Genomic DNA, 21719 nt, shown 5'->3' on the forward strand with positions numbered 1-21719 from the left:
CCATAACCACTCAACTCAACGACTATTGGTTGACAATTACAGCAACTCACAGCACTGGGAAGGCATTGAAAATAAAAAGTAAAACTGTGCATATTAAGCCCAGTAGGAAAAAAAACATGTTTGAGACTTCAAGTTTAACATTGGTAATAGAAGCAGTTAGAATTTATCAGTGGCACAGCATTCAGACAAAAAAATTGTTCACTGTCACAAAAATGTACCATTTCTAACTCTGACACTAAAAGCTGGAGATACTGTGCCATATGTTTCAATAACAAAATTTCCCAGCCCACCCATAATGATACTTTCTGATAATGCAATGACACTGCAGTCCCTGAATGGTACCAATCCAGTTCCCATCAGCCTCTCAGCTTGGCAGGATGCTGAGCAGAGACCACTGAATGGTGTTTGGGGAAACAGAAAGGAAAAAGAGAAGGAAAAAGATCTTTGGTAAAATCCCAGCTTTGGAAGCAAAGTGCAGAATCTTATTTAAATATCTTGCAGAAAAAGAATGTTTTTTATTCAGTATTATAAAAAAAAGAAAAACAAACCCAAGCTTGTTTATTTCTGAAAAGTGCTTAAATCTACCAATTTTTTGTATGTATGGGAGAAATAAATTTCTCTTAGGGGGAAAATATTTTAAACTATGCTATCTACCATTCCAAAAATAGCCTGCTTTAGTGATAAATGAAGTGAAGCTGGTTCTTTCCTGTGACAGATCCAGATTCTGCCATCATCATTACTCTACTTTTAATCCTATGACAAATGTGGGGCCATTTATGAAAGCTCTGACAGGTTAAGCTCACAGTGAAATACGGATCAATGTTTGTCCTATCCCTGGAAGTGTTCCAGGCCAGGTTAGATAGGGCTTGGAGCAACCTGGGATAGTGGATGGTGTCCCTGGTCACTGGAAGGGGGTGGAATGGGATGAACTTTAGGGTCCCTTCCAAACCAAAGCATTTAATGACTCTAAACAAGGCTGATGCATTGACTATTTAACTTGCACTAACTTAGGGTGAATTTTTTCACACTATCTGCCTAAAAACACAATGGCAACAAATGCTCAGGATTATCAGAGAAAAATAATTCACATCTGTCAAGCCTCATTTGAAAGAATATGAATTGCTGCACATCTTCACATAGCAAATCAAATGAGTTCAACCAAGAGCCATTTAAGGTTCAATAATAAACATGTTTGCCTTATGTTTTTCCCCAACTTCCTTTCACAGACTAAAGCCAAAGAAATATGTCAGAGTTGCAAATGCTTAAGCTGTTTTTGAGGATGATACCTAAACACTTTTCCAGCATTGTCAGGTCAGTGATCCATACCAGGACAGAGGACTGGGATCCAGGCTCTGTGCTCCAGCACAGCTCACAGTCCAAGGAAAAAGGAACTGGAAACTGGATAATAAATTCAAGTTGGCTTTAAGCAGCACTTGAGCATCAGGTTGAAGCAACAAAATGAAACCATTTCTAGTAAATTAGCAGCATTTCTCAAAGCTAACCTCCAAGGCTGAGATCCTACTAAGGCGGCACATTCTTAAATGAGTATAATTGCATAATTCCATTGACTCTGATGGCATGGGAGAAGGATGGCTGCAAAGCTCATTCTCCATACACTTCAGACAATGCCAGAACACTTCTGAAAGGGAGCATTATAATCTTATTAGATACATTTTGCTGTTTAAACAAACCTAGCATTAAGTAATAAAAGATAACCAAAATGGATAAACTGAATGGCACTTTGATATTGTATTTCTTGGTCTTTTTTATCTAGGAAAAAACCCCCATAATTTAAATTAATCCATAATAAATTTTACCTCTGCAACTTTAAGACATATTTACCCAATTTACAAGACTCAGCAAAACTGTATTTCCTGCTTTCACACACAGTGTCAAGCTCGCTATGAAACTAAAACTGTCCATAATTTGTTCAGCATCCCAGAACTAATCATTGCTTGTTAGCTGACTCTTTGCTAGTACATGCAATAAGCCAGTCTGCCTTCAAAAGCAATTTTCCTGAGCTTGACTGCAACCCAGAGAGGTTTAAAACAAAACAGCAACACACACAAGCATTAAAACATCACACAATGAATATGAAATGCAAAAGGAAACAGTAAAAGTTGCAAACATATCTCACATCAAAAAGCACAGTCACTGCAATAAAAAATACATAGCGCAGTCACAACAGAATTATTAGATATTAGGAATTTTGCATTACAAACCCAGGCTCAATATTTATGCTATGCTAATGCTGTGCATAATAAAATGGGTATTCTATCCACTATGTTTCTTGAATTTGCAAGAGACCTAAAGAGACTGGCACTAAATCCCAATGAAAGCTGCCTGGAAAATTGGTGCTGTGGGCTTGCTTCCTGTGGGAGATCAAAATATGTGCTATTTTGCATTCCCTCTACTGCTTTAACCAGTGTTGGCTGTCCAATAAGTCTGGGGTGTGGTGTGCCTGTGCCACATCACCACCAGGTCCTCACACATCCATGGTACACTGAAAACCTGAGAAACACAGAATGGTTCGGATTGGAAGGGATCTGAAGGACCACCTGTTACCACACCCCTGCCATGGACACGGATGCCTTCCACTATCCCAGGTTACTGCAAAGCCTCATCCAGCCTGGCCTTGGGCACTGCCAGGGATCCAGGGGCAGTACATGTTTAATGCAAACATTAATATACTTGCACATAAAATCTACCAAAATAGCAATGAAAACTGTAATTCTTTGATAAGTACAAAGACAGGCAACACCATCTGTGGGTATCAGAGCATCATTAGAGACCTTCTGCTCCGGACTAAAATTTATATTCTTTGCCAAGAATACTGGATGGGGGAGTGGTGATTATGAATCACCATAATTAATTATCCTCTGCCTTTAGTAATTTCTAAATTCCATCTCTTCTCTAAACGGGCTGATCACACAATAAACCAAAACACTGTAGTACTCAACAGAGGATAGATGCATGGATTCAAACAAAAAGCTTTTGACACCTCAATTATGCTGTTGTATTCGATGCTACTTACACACTTAGACAGGCAAATTTCCTGACTGTACTTCTCTAATCATCCAATATCAAAACAACAATAGAGAATTAGCCATAAAAACCAGCTACCTCTATATTTTTACAGCAGTAATTTCTATTTCAAATCCTATGTTCTCCTCTTATCTCAGAAAAAGATAACCTTGAATGAAAATCTGAGATTTGACAATCTCCCAGATTGATGTACTCTAATATACCTCAACTGATGCATAAGCCCCATGTCAGAAAGTGATACCAGTAAAAAATTTCTCCATCAGTTGTGGTAAGTGCGGAGTTACTATGAATGAATGTTTTTGCTCTAAAAATTTCATGAGCTTGTTACATGAAAACACATACAATGTTATCAGTGCTTATTTTCATTCGCAGAACACCTGAAAGATGCAATATTCACAGAGAAGCACTTAGTCTCCCAGGGGTGATTTTGTCAGCTCAATGTGTATTGCTGTTGCTGTACAGAATTACCAAAATTTCATGGAAACAAGCTAGAAGAATTACACTATTTATTTTACATTTTCAGTACATCATTTCTACATGTAAAACATTACATCTGAAAGAAGATTGTAGTGTAGACTGCACTTATTATTAGTATTCATTTTTAAATAAGCCTTTGAAATCTCAGGCTTTTGACTACTTTAATACCATGTCCCTGTTCCAAATTAATCTGGAGAATGCCCCTGGGACAGCTAGATTTTCATGTCCTGTTGAGATCTTCAGAGTAATTCTCCATCATTATGTACTACTATAATTTTTTTCTTTTGTACAAAAAGAGCTATTTCAGCTTGCATGCCGTATTTTCTTCCCTTGACAATCAAGCTGGTTTTACTTATGTTTACTGTGTGGTCCCTTGCTATTGTATGCTGGCTTAGCTGGGAAGCTGCATTTCCACCCTGGATGCCTTCCATGTTCTGATCAATTTTGTCACGCAATTTTTTCCTTGTTTTCCCAAAGCTTCTAGGGACTAGGTTAATATATTTAATTATCCACAGCATCAACAATGAAATAGTAAAACTTTAATTTTTACTTGGAATAAACAGCTAAGGGAAGTCCTTTGGGTATGGCAAGTAGGACTTTTAAATTCACCCTTTTTACAGTTTCTGTAAAGCGTCTATAATTCCCTATCACAAAGAAGGATTGGGGCTGATGGATTCTCATAATTCTTATTCTGTATAATTAAAAATAATCAGACATACAAAAAGGAGAGATCTTTAATTGTCCCAAGTAACAATCAATGGAAGAGGAAATGGACTCAGCTTGTGTCAGGGGAGGTTTAGGTTCAACATTGGGAAAAATTTCTTAACCCCAACGGCGGCCAGGCCTGGCACAGCTGTCTAGGGCAGAGGTGGGTTCCCTGCTTCTGGAGGGATTTAAAAGCTCTGTGGATGTGGCAGTTGTGGACATGGGTCAGTGGTGGCCTTGGCAGTGCTGGGTAATGTTTGGACTCGATCTTGGAGGGCTTTTCCAGCACAAACAACCCTGTGATTAACTTCCAAGAAAATTTCCTGAACTTGAGGCAAAAGCTCTATCATTTTTACTCTTGAAAAGCAAATTATATAGATAACGTTACAAATAAAACAATGGGTGTCAAGAAGTATTAGACACTTGCATGTAACCTCTGCACCAATTCCAAACAAACTATGCAACTGCAATGGAAGTTTTGTGAATCACAGCTCAAGTTCTTATGTCAAGGCTTTGGAAATGGATTAAAATACTTTAACATAAAAAGCATTTAAAGTTTCCAAAGGCCAAAAAATATGTATTCTAAATTTAAAAAGACAAACCAAACCTCCCATATCTAACACACTTTTTAGAATATACATAAAGGATGTCATAAAGACACAAACTATACCCTTAGAAATTAAAATTATTCATCAGTTAACTGAAAACATGCACAGATCAGTCACAGGGCATGCAGCATGCAGTAAATGGAGAGGAGAGGTTAATAACCTGGAAGCATAGGATCTGAGAATGTGAGAACAAGTTAAAGACAAGAGTTCCTCTCCATTGTCACTGAGGGTCGAGAAGCAATGCTGCAGCGTAGAGCAGTGGGAGTGGGGGAAATACAGTTTGTCCAAGACATACACATATCTCCGCAAGTGGCGGCAGGTATAACTGAAAGACAAGGGTAGAGGGAGACAAAACAGAAAAAAGAGGTGTTTTCCTTTAAGAAAGCTAAGTCATGGTTTAACATCCCTGGCTTTTGTGCCAAGAGTCAATGGAAGATGCCAAGAAAGCAATGGAGCGGTTTGACATAAAACAAACAGTTTCAAGAAACAGAGGGATCTGTTTGCCCCTGTGCCCACACACTGGTTCTGTCACTGCTGCACGGGGAGTTCACCAAGTCTCAGACATCAGACACAAGAATTTGGGCTTCTTTTGGGTGCATGTGTCATTTCTCTCCATCCTCCCCCCTGCTTTTTGCTCCCAGTAGCATCTTAAGAAAAGTTTTATCTCTCTCAATAAATGCAGGAGACTGGCCACTGACTTACAAAGGTTACCTTTAAAAAAACCTAAGAATGTTCACAAAATTTAACTGCCTTTCATGAAAACTGACAGTTGACTTAAAGGGGAAACAATCACACTGAGTTATTGATCAGTGTGAACTGCTCTTGTAGCCTGGGATTTCAGTGGTAGAGCACTCCTGTGTTTAATTTTAGTTGCTCAAATGCAATGCTTAATCATAACAGAGTTACTCAATTAAGACATGGCCAGCTTTTCCACGAAGAGCTACAGTCACTTCTATGAAGTAACTACAGAGCAAGCAATAAAACATTTAAAATGGATATTAAGCAACCCTGAATACACCTGAGTAAGAGATATATTGCCTATGCCTATGCACAGGATATCCTCCCACTCATAATGGAAAGGAAAATAAATTCATTAGTGTAGTTCACCTGCAACACACTGCATCACTGGAAAACTCTGAGGCACATAGAAAATATAACCTCAACTACCTTTTGTTATAGGGTTTGTACAGAAAATACTTCACGGCATAAAGGTGCACAGCCCAGGGTGTGCCAATATGATGATGTGATGTGACGATGTGTCTCAGCGATCTTACAGCTGGACTTGGTAATCCTGGCGATCTTTTCCAACCTGAACAATTCTGTGATTTTAAGTTCTCCAGAAAGTGCTTTAACCAGCCCTGTATACTGTGAGACAAAAAGGTCAGCTCCTGATGGTCCTACCAGGCTCTGCTGTCCTCATCTGCAGCCAGGGGACATGGCTCTCTCCAGGACAGACATACTGGGAAAGTTTCCCATGGAGATATATGAAATCAAGTCTCTTCTACTGACTTTGGCAAGAACCAACAACTGAACTCTAGGCTCCAGCATCCTCACCAAATCGAAAACCCCCATTGTTTCATTGCTTCATAGATGGAAAATTGGCCCAGGGGTTATACACCCAACCACCTGCATTTCACAAGCTAGCGTCTCTCTAAATCCCTATGTGACATAGTCACACATGGCTGAAACACTTTCCTGAGACACTTGTGTACCTCGGGCAAAAAACAGGACAAAAAAGAGTGCCACTAACACCTAATCGGTGCAATCAGTGGGGCTCTAAGCCCAAGACTGCATCAAAACCAACACCTCCCTCTTCTTTGCTTTAAACAACACTCACTACTGGATTACATCAATCCTATCTTTGCTCTGGAAGTTTAAGAACACAAGATCCCTTTTGGCACTTCATTTGCAGACATGACAATTGTCAGGAGATCAAGAAGCTTCAAGGACGTAATTTCCTAAGCTTTCATGCCTTTTCTGCTTTCCTGACCACAGCAAGTTGTGAGCAAGGCAGGCTATTCTTTTCACTTCACAGGCCAGGGATGGACACAGTAAAGGATTTACTGGGTCCCATACTAAAGAAAACCCTCAACCCACAAGCCTGCCCTTCCAGCTACCTGGAGATGCCACATATTTTTTTCCAAAACCAATATAAAGAGCATAATTTAGAATGATGATGCTTTGAAGATTTAAATGGTTCTAAGTCCACTGTTACCATTTACTTTATTAACCAGGCCTTTTACTAGAAAACTCGTTCCAGCTATTCAGTCTTGTTAGATTTATCAAGAAATTGAATGGGTCTTCCATTGTACAATCCCAGGATGGTTTGGGTTGGAAGAGACATTAAAGCCCATCCAGTCCACCCCCTGCCACGGGCAGGGACACCTTCCACTGTCCCAGGCTGCTCCAAGCCCCGTCCAGCCTGGCCTTGGGCACTGCCAGGGATCCAGGGGCAGCCACAGCTGCTCTGGGCACCCTGGGCCAGGGCCTGCCCACCCTCCCAGCCACCAATTCCTGCCCAACATCCCAAAATCTGTGCCTGCCCTGTGGCAGTGCAGCCATGGCCTGTGTGCTGTCCCTGCAGGCCTTGTCCCCAGTCCCTGGGCAGCTCTCCTGGAGCCCCTGCAGGCCCTGGCAGGGGCTCTCAGGTGTCCCTGCAGCCTTCTCTTGTGCAGGGGAGCAGCCCCAGCTGTGCCAGGCTGGCTCCACAGGAAAGTGGTAACATCTTTGACCCCTGTCAACATTCTCCACAGATGGGAAGAACAGGATTTGATACTGTAATTACCATCACCGTATTTATGTTTAACTGAGCAACAGGGTGAGGTGACGGTACGTGGTGGAGGAGGAGAAGTTTTGCCAAAACATCACCCAGAGGTTCTGGAGACACACCCAGGGTGACAGTGTCAGCAGCACTGCCCTCCATAGGCCATTCTTATTTTCAAAGCTGGACTTGTCTACTGAGAAGTTTGTCATTAAACTCACATCAAGAGCAATGCAATCCTGTTACTCCATGACTGTTCATAGCCACTTTGACCAGCAGAACTTACATCAAATTGAAGACTAAGCATTTCTGTTTTTAAGTCCTCTGAAGTAAATCTGAATAAAATCAAGGCTTAAGAGCAGAGTTCCTTTAAGACCATACACATTAAGAGACATTGACATCAACTTTCACTGACTGCTTGTGAGTTTGAATAAGCTTACTTGATCCACCAGAAATGAAGTTTCCAGGTACATCTACTTTTACATGTTACTGAAATGTGTTTTTTCTGCATGTTTTATGGGCCACATTTCTTTTGCTTTATAGCCAAAGGTGATATTCAACTATAATGCAGTACAGAAATTTTTGAAAAACACGACTGCAAAAAATAAAGACAATCATGCTTGATTTCAGGGGTGGGTGTGTGTGTGTGCATGTGTGCTATTCAGGTATCCTGTTTAACCTGGAAAACAAAACTGTAGCTCATAGTACAAAATCCCACTTCAAAAGACTGTAATCTCCTCATGTAGAAAGCCATCTGATCAACATTTTGAATTCTGATATGACAACATGACAGTATCAATTTCTAAAAGCTTAAAGGTAGAGTGCCTTGTTACAAAACTCTGTCAGGGAAATCTGGGTAGACTTTAGTTATCCAAACCAAAAAAACAGTACCTATCACTCTACTTATGGTAACGAAAATAATGAAACTCCTCTCTTGCCTTCTCACTACACAAAAAACACAGTGACATTCAATAGAAGTTTAAATTATGAACAAAATTCCATATGCTCCATCAAAACTTCAAGTTAGTAAAGGTCATTGTCTTTAACAGCCATGAAAGCCACAGAACCCAAAACTTTCAGATCCAAGGCAACAGAGGTCAGCATCAGTATTTTGGAAACTGAAGAGCCAGGACCCTTTCTGTCTGGTAGTTCCCATCTCTCATACTGGATCAGCTGGAACCCTCTGTGATTACAGAATATCAGCTGGATGGAAACATAAACATGGAAACCCAACAACATCTTTAAGATGCTCAAAACTGACAGGCATCATGGCAAAGCACCAAATCCAGTCTTTATAAAGTCAGAAAGCAGCATTTAGAAGGCTCCAAGGATTTAATCTCATAGGTATTTTTGTAGGTTTCTTGTTTGTTTTTCACTTTCTCTACCACACATTGAGGATGGAGAATTGAAAGAGACAAAAATTAAACAAAACACCAAAACCACCATAAAAATGCTCACTTGTTAACCATCAATAATGTGAATTTTGGAATAAAAATATACCCAAAGTAATTTGATACTGTAAGAGACAGCACAGAGAACCTGACATCTGTGAAGAAGCCTGTAAACTACCTGGTACCTGAGAATTTTTTCTTTTCATGTTTCTGGCATCCCTTAGTGATTCCTTCTCTGATCATGGCCCTGTCTAATCTTGCCCAGCAGCTGGTATAAATTGAGAGGGCAGGGAGCAAGCTGCAGTATTGGCAAAAGAAAAAAAATATAAGAGAAAATTAAAAAAAGGGAAAAAAACCCAAATAAACCATATTAGTCAGCTGTATCAACCTCCTAGAAAAAGAAAAATAAAAGTTAATTTGCTCAAAGGGATAATTGGTCCTGCTTTTAAGTCTTCCCAACTTCTGAGCTGTCCTTTCCTCTGTTACCCTACAAGGGCAGCCTGTTCTCATCAAGAGGAGAATGCCTTCATCTGAGTGCTGTGAGAATACTCTCACCCATTTATCCCAAACTTCCATAATCCTGGAGCTCTGGTCCTCTGCTTGAGAGCTTTTTAAATTTGTCTGAACCAGAAGTAGTTAAAAGGAAGGCTAAGACCCTCTACTCACTGATCACTGCCGGACTGCCAGACACATGCAGGGCAAGCACGCAATTTCTTCACATGTACAAAAATTAACACAGTATATCTACACTTATTGCAATTTAGTGCAGATTTGATAAATGTAACGAAAAATTTTATTTCCTTTTTCTTACCCCAGTCACTAAAGGTACTCTGATGACAGGAGCTAAACGAGAGCATCAAAGACACACTTTAAAATCTATGGGAGTTTGATGTGGAGAGCCAGAGGGAAGGTGGAGGTTGCCATGTGAATAGAAAAGAATATTTTCAGCAGGAAGGGATCTACAACTTTCTAGTCCAACTGCCTGACCAGTTCAGGGATGACCAAGTCAAACCATGTTAAAGCCCTGGCACAGGGTACCCAGAGCAGCTGTGGCTGCCCCTGGATCCCTGGAAGGGATGCCCAAGGCCAGGTTGGAAAAGGCTTGGAGCAGCCTGGGACAGTGGAAGGTGTCCCTAAAGTGGGACAATCCCCTCCCTTGACCAACTGGTTTTACTGTGTGTGAGGCATGCCAGGATGCGGTTTTCCCTCTGGGAATGCCACGGACCAAAGGATGCCACAGCTTCCTGCAGCTTTAGTTATCCCCCGGATCATGTGGAAGCCCTCCAAGAAACTTGTGTGAAACCAGTAGATAGTCAAAACCAACAAATAAATAAGACTTTGCTGAAGATTCTTCCTAAGTTTCTCTGAAAATTTAAACATCCTAACTGGCCACTAAAATTATTTTGGGTTAGGTGATCACATCACTTCTAATATTTAACTCAAACTTCACATTAATTCAAGCAGTCAACATAAGGCTACAGCCACAGACTAAACACCTTGCAAAAATAAGAGTTTGAAAACAAGAACTGCGGAAATTCGTTATACATTTATATTCATTTGTTATACATTTATATTCATTTTTCATCCGAAATTTAAGACCTGAACAAGACAACAGCACTAAGCAAAACATGCAAAGCCACTTATTTGTTTAAACTAGAAAGCTGATATTTTCTCTAGTGAAACAACTGTTATTTTAAAATAGGCAAAGGCAAAAATGTAAACAGCACCAGGCCAACATCTAAACGACACAGAAAGGAAGTAAGTCAGGCAGGGTATAGAAAAGTGGTATAAAACCAGTGTTCACTAACCCCTCTACAAATACAACTTAGGCTGAAACAGCATATACAGGATTCAAAAGAAAAATTCCCAGTTTAAGTAATTGTAATTCATAATCTTCCTCTTGGCACATGCCAGATTTTATGAGAGCTATAAATCTTTAACGTTATTGAGAAAAAGAAAGGTCTTGAAGACACACATGCCATGTGTATTAGCTCAGAGAAACTAGATTAATCTGCAGCAATAAAAAAAGCCAATTCTACTAAGCCTGATTAAATATTTAGGTCATATTGTTTCTGTGGCAGAATTTTAAAAATGCACAGCAAATAACATCTTTCCCTGAGCTTGAAGACTTAATCACTGTATTTTCAAACGGCAGCTATGCTACAACACGACTCTACAGGAAAGCCAATATGAAAGTCTTTAAAAGAAAAATAAATGAAAGTATAAGCTAATTAAACTAGCACATGTTAGTCAACACATTAAACTACCTCTGTAGTCGTGGGCAGAACGTCACGACACGCATTACTGTTCATGTTTGATAACTTGTGTTCTAGGAAGTCCTATTAGTCACTACTCCTCTGTTCCCAAAGACAAACCCAAGCAAAATACATTCTGTACTCAAACACCACATATATGATAACAACTTGTTAGTTCATCCACTCCATGAGAACTGATTTCTATTCTGCCTGAAATATCACCAATTAATGTTATTTCATAAGGCATAAAGATATGAAAGGAAAATAATCTCTCTGCCTGTATCAAGACCAGGTTGGACAGGGCTTGGAGCAATATGGTCTAGTGGAAGGTGCCTCTGCCCATGGCAGGAGGGTTGGAATGAGATGGATTTTTACAATCCCTTCCTACCATGGGCCAGTCTGGGATTCTGTGATTCTTGCAGTAAAATACATCATATACATCATGCAAAAATAGAATTTTTGATTGAACTTTTCATTTGTGTTTAGTACAGTGCCACTGATGACACGATGAACTACGGTACTGATGAACCACAGCAGAAATCTAATTATCTACTTGTTTTTCAGTACCAAGAACACTTTGAAAGATCGACATGCCCATGCTCATGGAAAGATGTTCTGGGCTTCTTTGGGGCAAGTTTCTGCCACTGTGGTGTTAGCACAGTTAAACTACTTAAGAAATTCCTAATTTTTCACACAGATTAAGTATTTTTTGAATTATTATTCTTAGATTAGAGTCATAACTAATTTGAAAGAAAGCTTAGGAGGACTCTAGCCCAACCTTCTGCTCAGAGCAGGGTTAAAACTGTATCCACACCTGAGCAGGGGTTTATCTGGTTGTCTCAGAAGTCTCCAGGGTGAGAGACTCTACAAATTCCCTGTGCTGCTGTGCCAATTCTGCCACGACCATGAAAAATTGCATTTTTCCCTCAGCCTGGAACCTCCTGCCCATTATCTCTCATCTTCCTCCCACATCCTTCTGTATAAAGAGCCTGGCTCCATCTTCTCAACAGCCTTCTCATACACAGGAGAATGCTGCTCACCCTTTCTGTGAGCCCCCTGCTGTAGCCTTGCCCCAAAGCCTTCTCTCCTCCAGGCTAAACAAGCCCAGTGCCCACCTTCCCAGCTCCCAGCCATCACGTGGCCCTCCACAGAACTCCCTCCAGTCTGGCAGCCCCTCTGCTATGTCTAGGGGCCCAAAGCCTGGAAGCAGTTTTCCAGATATGATCCAACACAGCAGTCTTGTACGGGCACAAGTCAACACGCATGGCACCCTTGGATGTATTTTACCAGGCCCTGTGGACATGGATATGTCAGTTCTCAAGTAATTCTGATTTGATCCTTTTCCACTGCTGACATTTTCCTTCTTTCCTGATCCCCAGCTAATGGCATCTTCTAAGTGACATTCTCATAGATTTCTAAAAATACTTAATTCCTGCAGGCCTACATTTCAGATACAAGTATCCCTAAATTTATATCTTACATCATAAAGTGATGACAGGATTTTAAATTACATTACTGCAAAACAGCAGTTTGGCGGCGAGGGGTCACCATGGGGTTAAAGGTGCCATAACAACATAGAAAAGGATGAAAATTATTTAAATGCTTAAGAAGCAATTATTTGTGATAATGTGTCACAGATGTAAGTTCCCATGCCCTGAAGCAGCACTCTGTCACAGTACTGGCCAAATGTACACGACAGGCTTATGAGACGAGTATTATCTTTATGCATGGAAGTATTTATAGTGAAGGAGGGCAAGGAAATGAAAGCCAAACAAGTTCTGGAGCTGTCTGATAGACTGAAAACAAAACGAGAAATATATGAGATTCTTCTACAAAAGGCAAAATTACTTCTGTACAGATGAAGTTCTATCAGAAAGAACAAAAGGATTTATATATTAAAAACAGACAGAAATAACTGATGACCCACAAGCAAAAAAGATCTAAAAGAGCTCAGGGGAAGTGTCTATTCAGTTCTGATGTTTCAGACAAAGGCAAAGGCTTTAGTCACCCAGATGCACTGGTTACTTGGAAGGCACATATCGCCAGCAGCTTAAGAGATGCTACTATGGGAATGTTGTTTTGGAAACCTCCTGTGCTTTTATCCTTTGGCTAGACACTTGTGATAATTCACAGGCTCTGCATGGGATTACAGGGATGCTACGACACCCTCATTAACTCAGGCATTTGCATCTCCTCCGTCTGCCTGAAACTGGAAAATCCTGCATCAGGAGACAGCCCCAACAGAGGGCACGGCACGCGAGGGCAGCGGTGTCGGACCCCCACTGCCCCACACATCATCCATCCATCCATCCATCCATCCATCCATCCATCATCCATCAACTAATGAGTCACAGGAGCATGTCTGTACAAAACTTCATAGTAAATTTGTTTATTCATTACAAAACTAAGTGCATTTACTTTACCTAAAAGCCTGCTATTTCCTAAACTCACTGAAGGCCATTACCATTAAATAGGCTGAGTCATTCAATGGTTATAAAGACCTGCTGCACATTAAAGTTGTTAAATCCCGATTCTTTTGCCTGTACCTATAGTTTCACCCTCCATTTACAAATGTCAGATGATTCAATGTGCAATATTGTCTTTGAGAGCCACAAAAATGCCAGTGAAAATACATGGTGGTAGGAAATACCTCAGTTTGAGTACTTAAGAGACTGAGAAATTTCATAGATTGTTATTTTCTATTCCCAAAATCCATTAGAAAGCCTATTTGAAAATCCTCACTGAAGTGTGGGGTCTGAAAGAACTGAAAATTTCCATATGTGCTTGAAAGGAAGGAGGCATTTGGAGGGCACTCACACATGTCAGCTGGGTATTACACAGCCCTGCTTCCCTCCCTGCAGCCACTCATACCTGTCCTGACTTCACACAAGTGGAGAGGAACATTAGTTCACTGCAGTGCAGAGCTGGAAAAACACTAGATGTATATAATGACATCAGTTAAAATGTGAAATAAGCAGCAGCCTGACAAGGAAAAAAATATAATTAATGCTACATTTTTGGCTACATTTTTGTTCCATACTAATGTTTACTTAGAACCATTTTAGTTTGTCAGATAAATCCTTAAAAGTTCATTATTCATTTCTTCAGATCACAGAACACGTTTTTTTTCTAAAGGGAAAATTTCTAAACAGGAAAGAGTACATGTTGTATCAGAATAAAGCACTAATGAGCCAAATACCCTGCAACTGAGGATAAATTACAGGTTTAAGCAAGTAATTTTCTTGAGTCACCTCTATTTCTGTTAAGGAACACTGCCCCATAAATAGGTTCCATTCAAAACAAACTGAGAAGACAAGACTGCAGTTTATAGGATTCTACTAGAATGGCAAATAATAGTTTCTAAAAGACTATCAGAATTCCCTTGGTTTTTTAAGTCTCAGAAAAATCTTATGCAGGAAAACTTATTGGTTTAAAATAGTCTTTTTATAACACAAAAGCTATAAAGATCACATCTTGACATCTAAGGTCTTCTGATTCAACCATTCTATGACCCTCTCATTAGACATCCAAATCTCAAATAATACAATGGGACACAACCCAGCAAATATCTCAGCGGCCTTAAATTTTTTTCCAGCTAGAAGAAATCAAAATTGCAATAGAAGGACTGAAATAATCCTACTTGATTTCTCATTTTTGCTTCCTGTAGCATTAAACGTACAGAAAACTTAAGTGACACAACTCAGAAAAACCTCAGTCTACTCTGCAAATTCATCTCTAAAACAACACGGGAAGTCTAGCACAAAAGTAGTTATTTCTCTACAGGCTTCCTCAGATATTTCTTCTTCTCTATCAGAAGAGATTCACAAGATCAACAGTTTCAAGGTTATACCAAAAAAGAAAAGTTTAATTCCCCAGTTTGAACACTCTATCAAATTATACTGTTTACAAAGAATTTATGTGGCACAGCAATGATGAAAGGGCCACTCATAATAATTAAAGATGTCACAATGGGGCCTTCTCCCTCCTAACTCCAGCTCTGCGTGACACGTGTGATGCTCTGGATGCCCTGAAACAGGGTTCAAGGCTTCAACACACCTCAGTTCTATGCTGGTTTGAATCACACATCCTCCCAGGTAGTGACTTGCAGTTTGTAAGACTCTGAAATACCACACAGTCTTCTGGATGGTGGAGGACAAATGAGTTGTTGTAGTAGTGCCTTTCCCCCCAAAAATCACAGAATTATCCTGGTGATTGTTGCCTACAAGTCAGCAGAGACATAAAAAGTGGTCCATGGAAGGGCAAACCAGCTTATACAAAATATGCATCAGAGTGATGCATATTTTGATACTAAATACCTTTTTAAGCTAAATCAGCAATCAAACTGTCATTTTTAAGGAGTCCTGTGGCCATTAACTGCAGAGCAGAAGATAAGATAGTTTAACTGCTCTGCTCCATGTGAGAAAACCCTGACACAGAGAGAAGCAACTGCTCCCCCAGTATCCCTCCATGGCTCACACTGATCCAGTCTGTCCATCTGGGGAGCCTCCATGACCTGTGAGCTGGGGGTCCTGGGCTACAAACACTTCCAATGGCATGTGGGGCACTCAACTGCTCATGCCAGATGGGGAACGAGGGTATTACTGTCCCATCAGATGCCCACTCAGAATCCCCAGCAGGTTCAACCAGGCTTAAACCAAGTTCAATGATATTTCCATGTTGGAAACAGCTGATATCAGCCTAAAACCTCATCTCCATATGTTACACACAGGCAAAACCAGGCAAGCACACATGGGGTACTGCTCTTGCTGTTAACATAACTAAAGCAGCATTTTAGTACATTTTACCACAAATACACTCAATTCTCAGTAACAAAGGATGCTTCTTTCCTCTTAAAAATTAACTTCATTCTATTTACATCCCTAAGTCATGCCAGCAAGAGCCCATTTGATATTAATATTCTCTTTTCCCTTGTCAGAACAATTGTTGTCTTCCCTTTTGTCACAGTCTTTCCCACTAATTGCAATGACACCTCCCAATTTTGGAATGGCTGATCAGCTTATAAGCTTCCCCACAGCTAATCTAGGTCAACAAGCTACTAATAAGGCCAGCATATGTTTCTTTTATTTAACACTATTGAGATCTCTATAAATCGCTTCTGTCTCCCAATAAAAGGCACCCCAGGGATTCAAGGCCCTCTGCGGGTTTGAGGAGTAACAGTGACAGAGCAGAGAATGAGGGGTATAAAAAACACTGCACACAGAGTAGGAGCCTGTGCCTGTGGACAGCTCAAGGAAGAGAAGGTAAAGCTGCCCAAGGTTTCACCAGGTGACTCAAACAGTCCCCAGGTGTCCTACTGCACACACAACCTCGGCTACCGGCAGCCCACAGGTGAAAAGCACAGCTCAGGCTCAGGGGCTTGAAGTTGCCTGATCTTCCATTTCCACAGCGTCCTCCTTCAAACATGGCCTGAGCATGGCAATATCATGGAGCTCCTTTTTCTGAGAAGACATTAGTTTTCACTCTACTTGGAATGCTTAATAAAAACGGGATTACCACTTTTGCTGCACTACATAGGGGTAAAAAAAAAAATCTCATTATAAAACAGTTTCTCATAAACAAAGTATAATTTTATCACAGAATCACAGAATGGCTTATGTTGTAAGGGATTTTCAACATCATCTCATTCCATCCCCCTACCATGGGCAGACACACCTCCCTCTATCCCAGGTTGCTTAAAGCCTTATTCACCCTGGCCTTGGATGCTTCCAGGGAGCCAGGAGGAACCACAGCTTCTCTGGGCACCCTGTGCCAGGCCATCCCCACCTTCACAGCCAGGAATTTCTTCCCAATATACCATGTAACCCTGCCCTCTGGCAGAGGGAAGCCATTTTATATCCAAGCTAGACAATAAATGCTTTCTTTTCTGAACAAAAATGTTACAAACTATTTCAAAGTTAAGAAGCACTAAATTGTCTTTGAGGCTTTTAATTCTTATTTCTGAGGCAAAGTCATCCAGTCAGTTGCAGTCTTCCATTCTGCAGAGAATTTATTGCCATAACCTGTATCTTACAGCACATGGTAAATACCACCCAGGTGAAGGATAGGGAGAAAAATCAATACAGATTTTTCAAAGTAACAAATTCACCAGTCCAAGTATTGTATGGCAACGTAAGTTTGTTGGGATGAACAGGTCAACAGCTACTGCTTTAAAGCAAACACATAAAATTAAACAAGCTGGTTAAGCTGCAGATAAATAACCTGAAGCCATATCCACAGAAATGCTCTTTGCCTGTTCACCTCAGTGAAATGATGTCTGCATGGAAATAATCAGGGATAGGAATTACTAAAGGCCACTGTTTCTATCAATAGGTTTCCCCAAAGCATAGAATTCGAGAGTAGGGCTGTGGGGCTTCCTGCACTGACAGTGAAATTAACATAAGCCTGAGGTTAAAAATCACATATAGAAAGTTTAGAAAATAGTCATATTGTTGTTATAACTATCACTGAAATAATTTCTTTCTAGCACAACCTGTATGTGATTCAAAAGAGGACAAAAAATTACATTTTATTCTTGAACAGCTCAGACTGGAGGTACTTGAGTTTCATTATCAGAAACCAGGCATTTTTGACTATTCCCCCCACGTTATTTGCAGAGGCAGATTTCACTGCTTTAGTGAAACTGTTCATTACCCTCAATTCCTTCCTTTCTTCTTTTCTTTTGGTTAAAAAAGGAATGGGAAAGCTGATGCTCAGAGGGTTCACTATTGAGCAGTACAAAGCTGATGCTTAGAGGGCTCAGTATTTAAAAGCTCTGGCCACAGGGCACTAATTCCAAGCAGCTTCACCGTTTATTATGTTATAATTTAACCTGTGAAGTCTCTCCATGTCTGCTGCCGTGGGAGCAGAAGCAGTCTCTTTTCTCCAGGGCTTGCCATTGTGAACACTTCTCTGGTATGATTAAGAGATCAGTAAACTGAGATTTAATTTAATGGCCCAATTAAGAGATGAAGATTTGAACCCAGGCTGTAAAGCCCTTGCCTACTGATCATTCCTAAAGTACCATTACAGCCTACCCAAGCCCAGGCTCCTGGTGTCCATGGTGTGATACAAAACTGTGTTTCACACCATCCCCAGAGCTGTGCAGCTCTAAGCAACACAAACCACACATTCCAGCAGTATCAATGGAGAAGGAACAGAGGAGGGTGGAATCAGTTTTCATGTTATGTGTTAATAAATGCATAGGTTATAAATCAATCACTGAACATCTTACTAGTGTTATCTTGCTTTTTGATTACTGAAAGCTGACATCCCTGAAATTAAAGAGCCTTTCAAATAAGGTTTCCTAGTGTCAAAGGACTTCAACTCCCAAATCTGGAACAATTCTAGGAAGTTTTTAATCTGAAAAACTGCTCTAATTTAACCTCACTCATTTCCATGCTGTAAGAAAGATGCCAGAATGATGAGCTTAACAAAATTACTGCATACTCTATTCACTTAATTCCATTTGCTCAATATAGACACCTCAGGTGCCAACTTAGCTCAAATCTTATAATTTAAAAATCACAACTCTTGTATGAGAAGAAATGTTTCTGTACTATGCACATATTTCCAAACGAGAATTAAATTAGAAAGCAAACAAGTTTGAAGCATTAATGCAGCAACCTAGGTTTTGCTTACAAGTTTTTCCCCTTAAGATGCACCTTTGATTTGATGAACTCCATCTCACTAGTTCTCTGCTCCAACTATCCCATTGCTATTCTCCAGTGGCAGAGGAAGCTCTCTGCTAAAGAGCTTCCCAAAAGCACTGTGGACATCAAAGAAAAAAAGGCAGGAAAACCAGAAAGCTCACAGAGCCTAAAGTTGTGTGGGAGAGAAATTTGTTTATCTTCCTATGTGAGCAGCCTAGAAAATTTTGAGCCAGCAATTACATCTCATTATTGGCACTGCTAAATGACATTATTAAGCAATTGGCAAATTTTAATTTCATCACACTAACACGCTAACAATTTCAGATTTTTCAGTTCAATGTGGCCTCTAACACACAGGTCAGATCACACAGGTCTTGCTGCTCTATAAGCATTTTTATTCTTTGTTGAAACACAGAGATTCACACATTTTTTTTCTGAGCAGAGAATGGATCAAGAGCAGCCCTGGGAGAAGGAGCTGTGGGTGAGAGCTGGAGCTGCCCCAGCCTGAGCCCCCTGCCCTGGGCTGATCCCAGCGTGGGCAGCAGAGCAGGGGGATCCTGCCCCTGTGCCCTGGGCTCAGGTGAGACCCCACCTGCAGAGCTGCCCCAGCCCTGGCTCCAGCAGCACAAGGACGTGGAGCTGCTGCAGCCAGTGCAGAGCAGGCACGGAGATGCTGCCAGGGCTGGAGCCCCTCTGCTCTGGAGCCAGCCTGGCACAGCTGGGGCTGCTCCCCTGCACAAGAGAAGGCTGCAGGGACACCTGAGAGCCCCTGCCAGGGCCTGCAGGGGCTCCAGGAGAGCTGCCCAGGCACTGGGGACAAGGCCTGCAGGGACAGCACACAGGCCATGGCTGCCACTGCCACAGGGCGGGCTTGTATTGGGTATAGGGAAAAATTTTATTTACAGTTACTTTAAGGAAAACATTTTGAGCAACCCAGTCTAGTGGAAGGGGTTCCTGTCCATGGAATGGAAGGTGGAAGGAGATGGGCTTTAGAGTCCATTTCCACTGAAACTATCCTGGGATCGTACAAAATACATTGCAGTAGCAATTCATTGTTCCTGTAGAAACTCACACATTACAACTTAAAGACAATTTTTAGTTCAGCATAAACAGGGCTTAAAAAGCACTGTTTAAAGTAACATCCTGTATTCTTTTTCCTAAACAACAGTCATAAACATTTTTGCTCAGGAAAATCCCATCAGACTTCTGTAAGAGGAAACCATACCAAAGAAATTAAATTACTAACACAGAAAACCATAAAGCAAATAAATGGTTTGGTTGGGGAGCTGAAACTTCTAAAATACAGCAGTATATATAATCAAGGATAGCAATTTTCACAGTAGCTTAAGAAACATAATCAACCCTACAAAAAGATGAAGACTTTTTACTGAAGAGTAAAAAGGGTATTCAAGGTTTCATCTTCCTCTCAGATGTGAGTAACTACAGCAGTGCAGTCAGACTTTACAAGCATTGACATTTAAGGACACCACTCACAACTTATTTAAAAAAAGAAGAAAAACAGTGTTTACAGCTGGTACATAGGTCTCCAACTTTGCTCTCCAAGCAGGTACAGCAGGGCTGTGATGACACCCAAGTACAACCTACTGCATCCCACAGCATGCACAAATTACAGAGGTCTCTGATCTGTACCCCTTTAAAGCATTCTTCTCTAATTCCATTTGACTCCTACCAGCATGAGGAGAATTTACATAAATCTCTTTCCTCATGTCATTCCCTGCATCTCACTGAAACCTCTGTAACTACCAAAGAAATCAACACAAGTGCAAGCAATAGAATTCTTAGTGTCTCACACAGCCCTGCACATGAGCAGCTGTGGTGATAATGTACAAAAAAAGGAAAACTTGATGGCGTTTCTAGCCCCATGAAATCATCTGATGTTAAAAGTCCATGTCTAATTAGTGAGGTGCATGGCAACCTCTAGTGCCATATGCCTGCTTAGGAAACAGTGAACATTCCAACACATGAAGCTACAGGAAAAACATTTGTCTGAAGTGATCAGCCCTCTTCTTGTCACTAATTTTATTAGAATGACATGGAGAGGAGATGCCAGAACACAGATGATCTGAGGAAGACCCTCCAAGTGTTACATATACTACAGCAGTCAGGCAAGCTGCAGAAAAGCCAGATATAATGAACGAAAGCTGTTGCCAAATAGGTTAAAGGAATTAATGCCAACTGACTTGCAGTGTTAAGTGACAAACTGAATACCCGCACTATGCAGTTACATTTAAATACAATTTTAAGATAAGCAGCACTCCACAGTGCAGTGCAGTACCATCCTCAGCAATCTGCTGATAAAAAAGCTCTCAGTAAGTAAACACAAACCCATGGTAGCAGTGCATAGAGAATCTCAGAATATTCTGAGCTGGAAGGGACCCACAAGGATCATTGAGTCCAACTCTTCAGTGAACGGCCCATACAGGGATCAGAGAAAGCAAGGATTTCAAAGTCAGGACAATCTACAACAGAGGACATCCAACGCTAAGAGAACCCTGGATCTTACTAGGAAACATCTATATTACTTCTATTTTTAACTTCCAGCAGCTGCTTGTGATAGATTTACACAAATCTGACAATTTTCATGCTTTGCTGGAATGTGATACAAATTACCCAACATGATGAAGTCGTATTTTACTGAGCTCTTAAGTGCACTACATTGAATATTCCCAGCTCATTCTTTCACAAAAAATAGTCTTCAGTATTTAAAACAATTGGCTGTCTCTGCTCAGAATAGGATTAGGAAAAAGCCTGCATGGAAATGGAATTAATTCTCACATTAAGGAAGGAGTCATTAGAGCATCTGGTGA

The 21719-nt window shown here is 40.7% G+C and overlaps 1 protein-coding gene across 4 annotated transcripts in view; it reads right to left on the reverse strand.

The window, feature by feature from the left end:
• DYM (dymeclin) overlaps positions 1-21719 on the reverse strand; it is a 207063-nt gene that overhangs the window by 86104 nt on the left and 99240 nt on the right. For 2 of the 4 annotated variants that reach the window (XM_039733338.1, XM_039733337.1), the window contains one exon: positions 4996-5160. The exons of the other annotated variants lie outside the window; for them this stretch is intronic. In XM_039733338.1, coding sequence (XP_039589272.1) covers positions 4996-5160 — 165 coding nt within the window. The remainder of the gene's footprint in view (positions 1-4995; positions 5161-21719) is intronic. 4 annotated transcript variants of the gene reach the window in all.

Source organism: Passer montanus, unplaced genomic scaffold, assembly GCF_014805655.1.
Source record: "Passer montanus isolate IOZ18808 unplaced genomic scaffold, ASM1480565v1 scaffold86, whole genome shotgun sequence".
Taxonomy (NCBI): domain Eukaryota; kingdom Metazoa; phylum Chordata; class Aves; order Passeriformes; family Passeridae; genus Passer; species Passer montanus.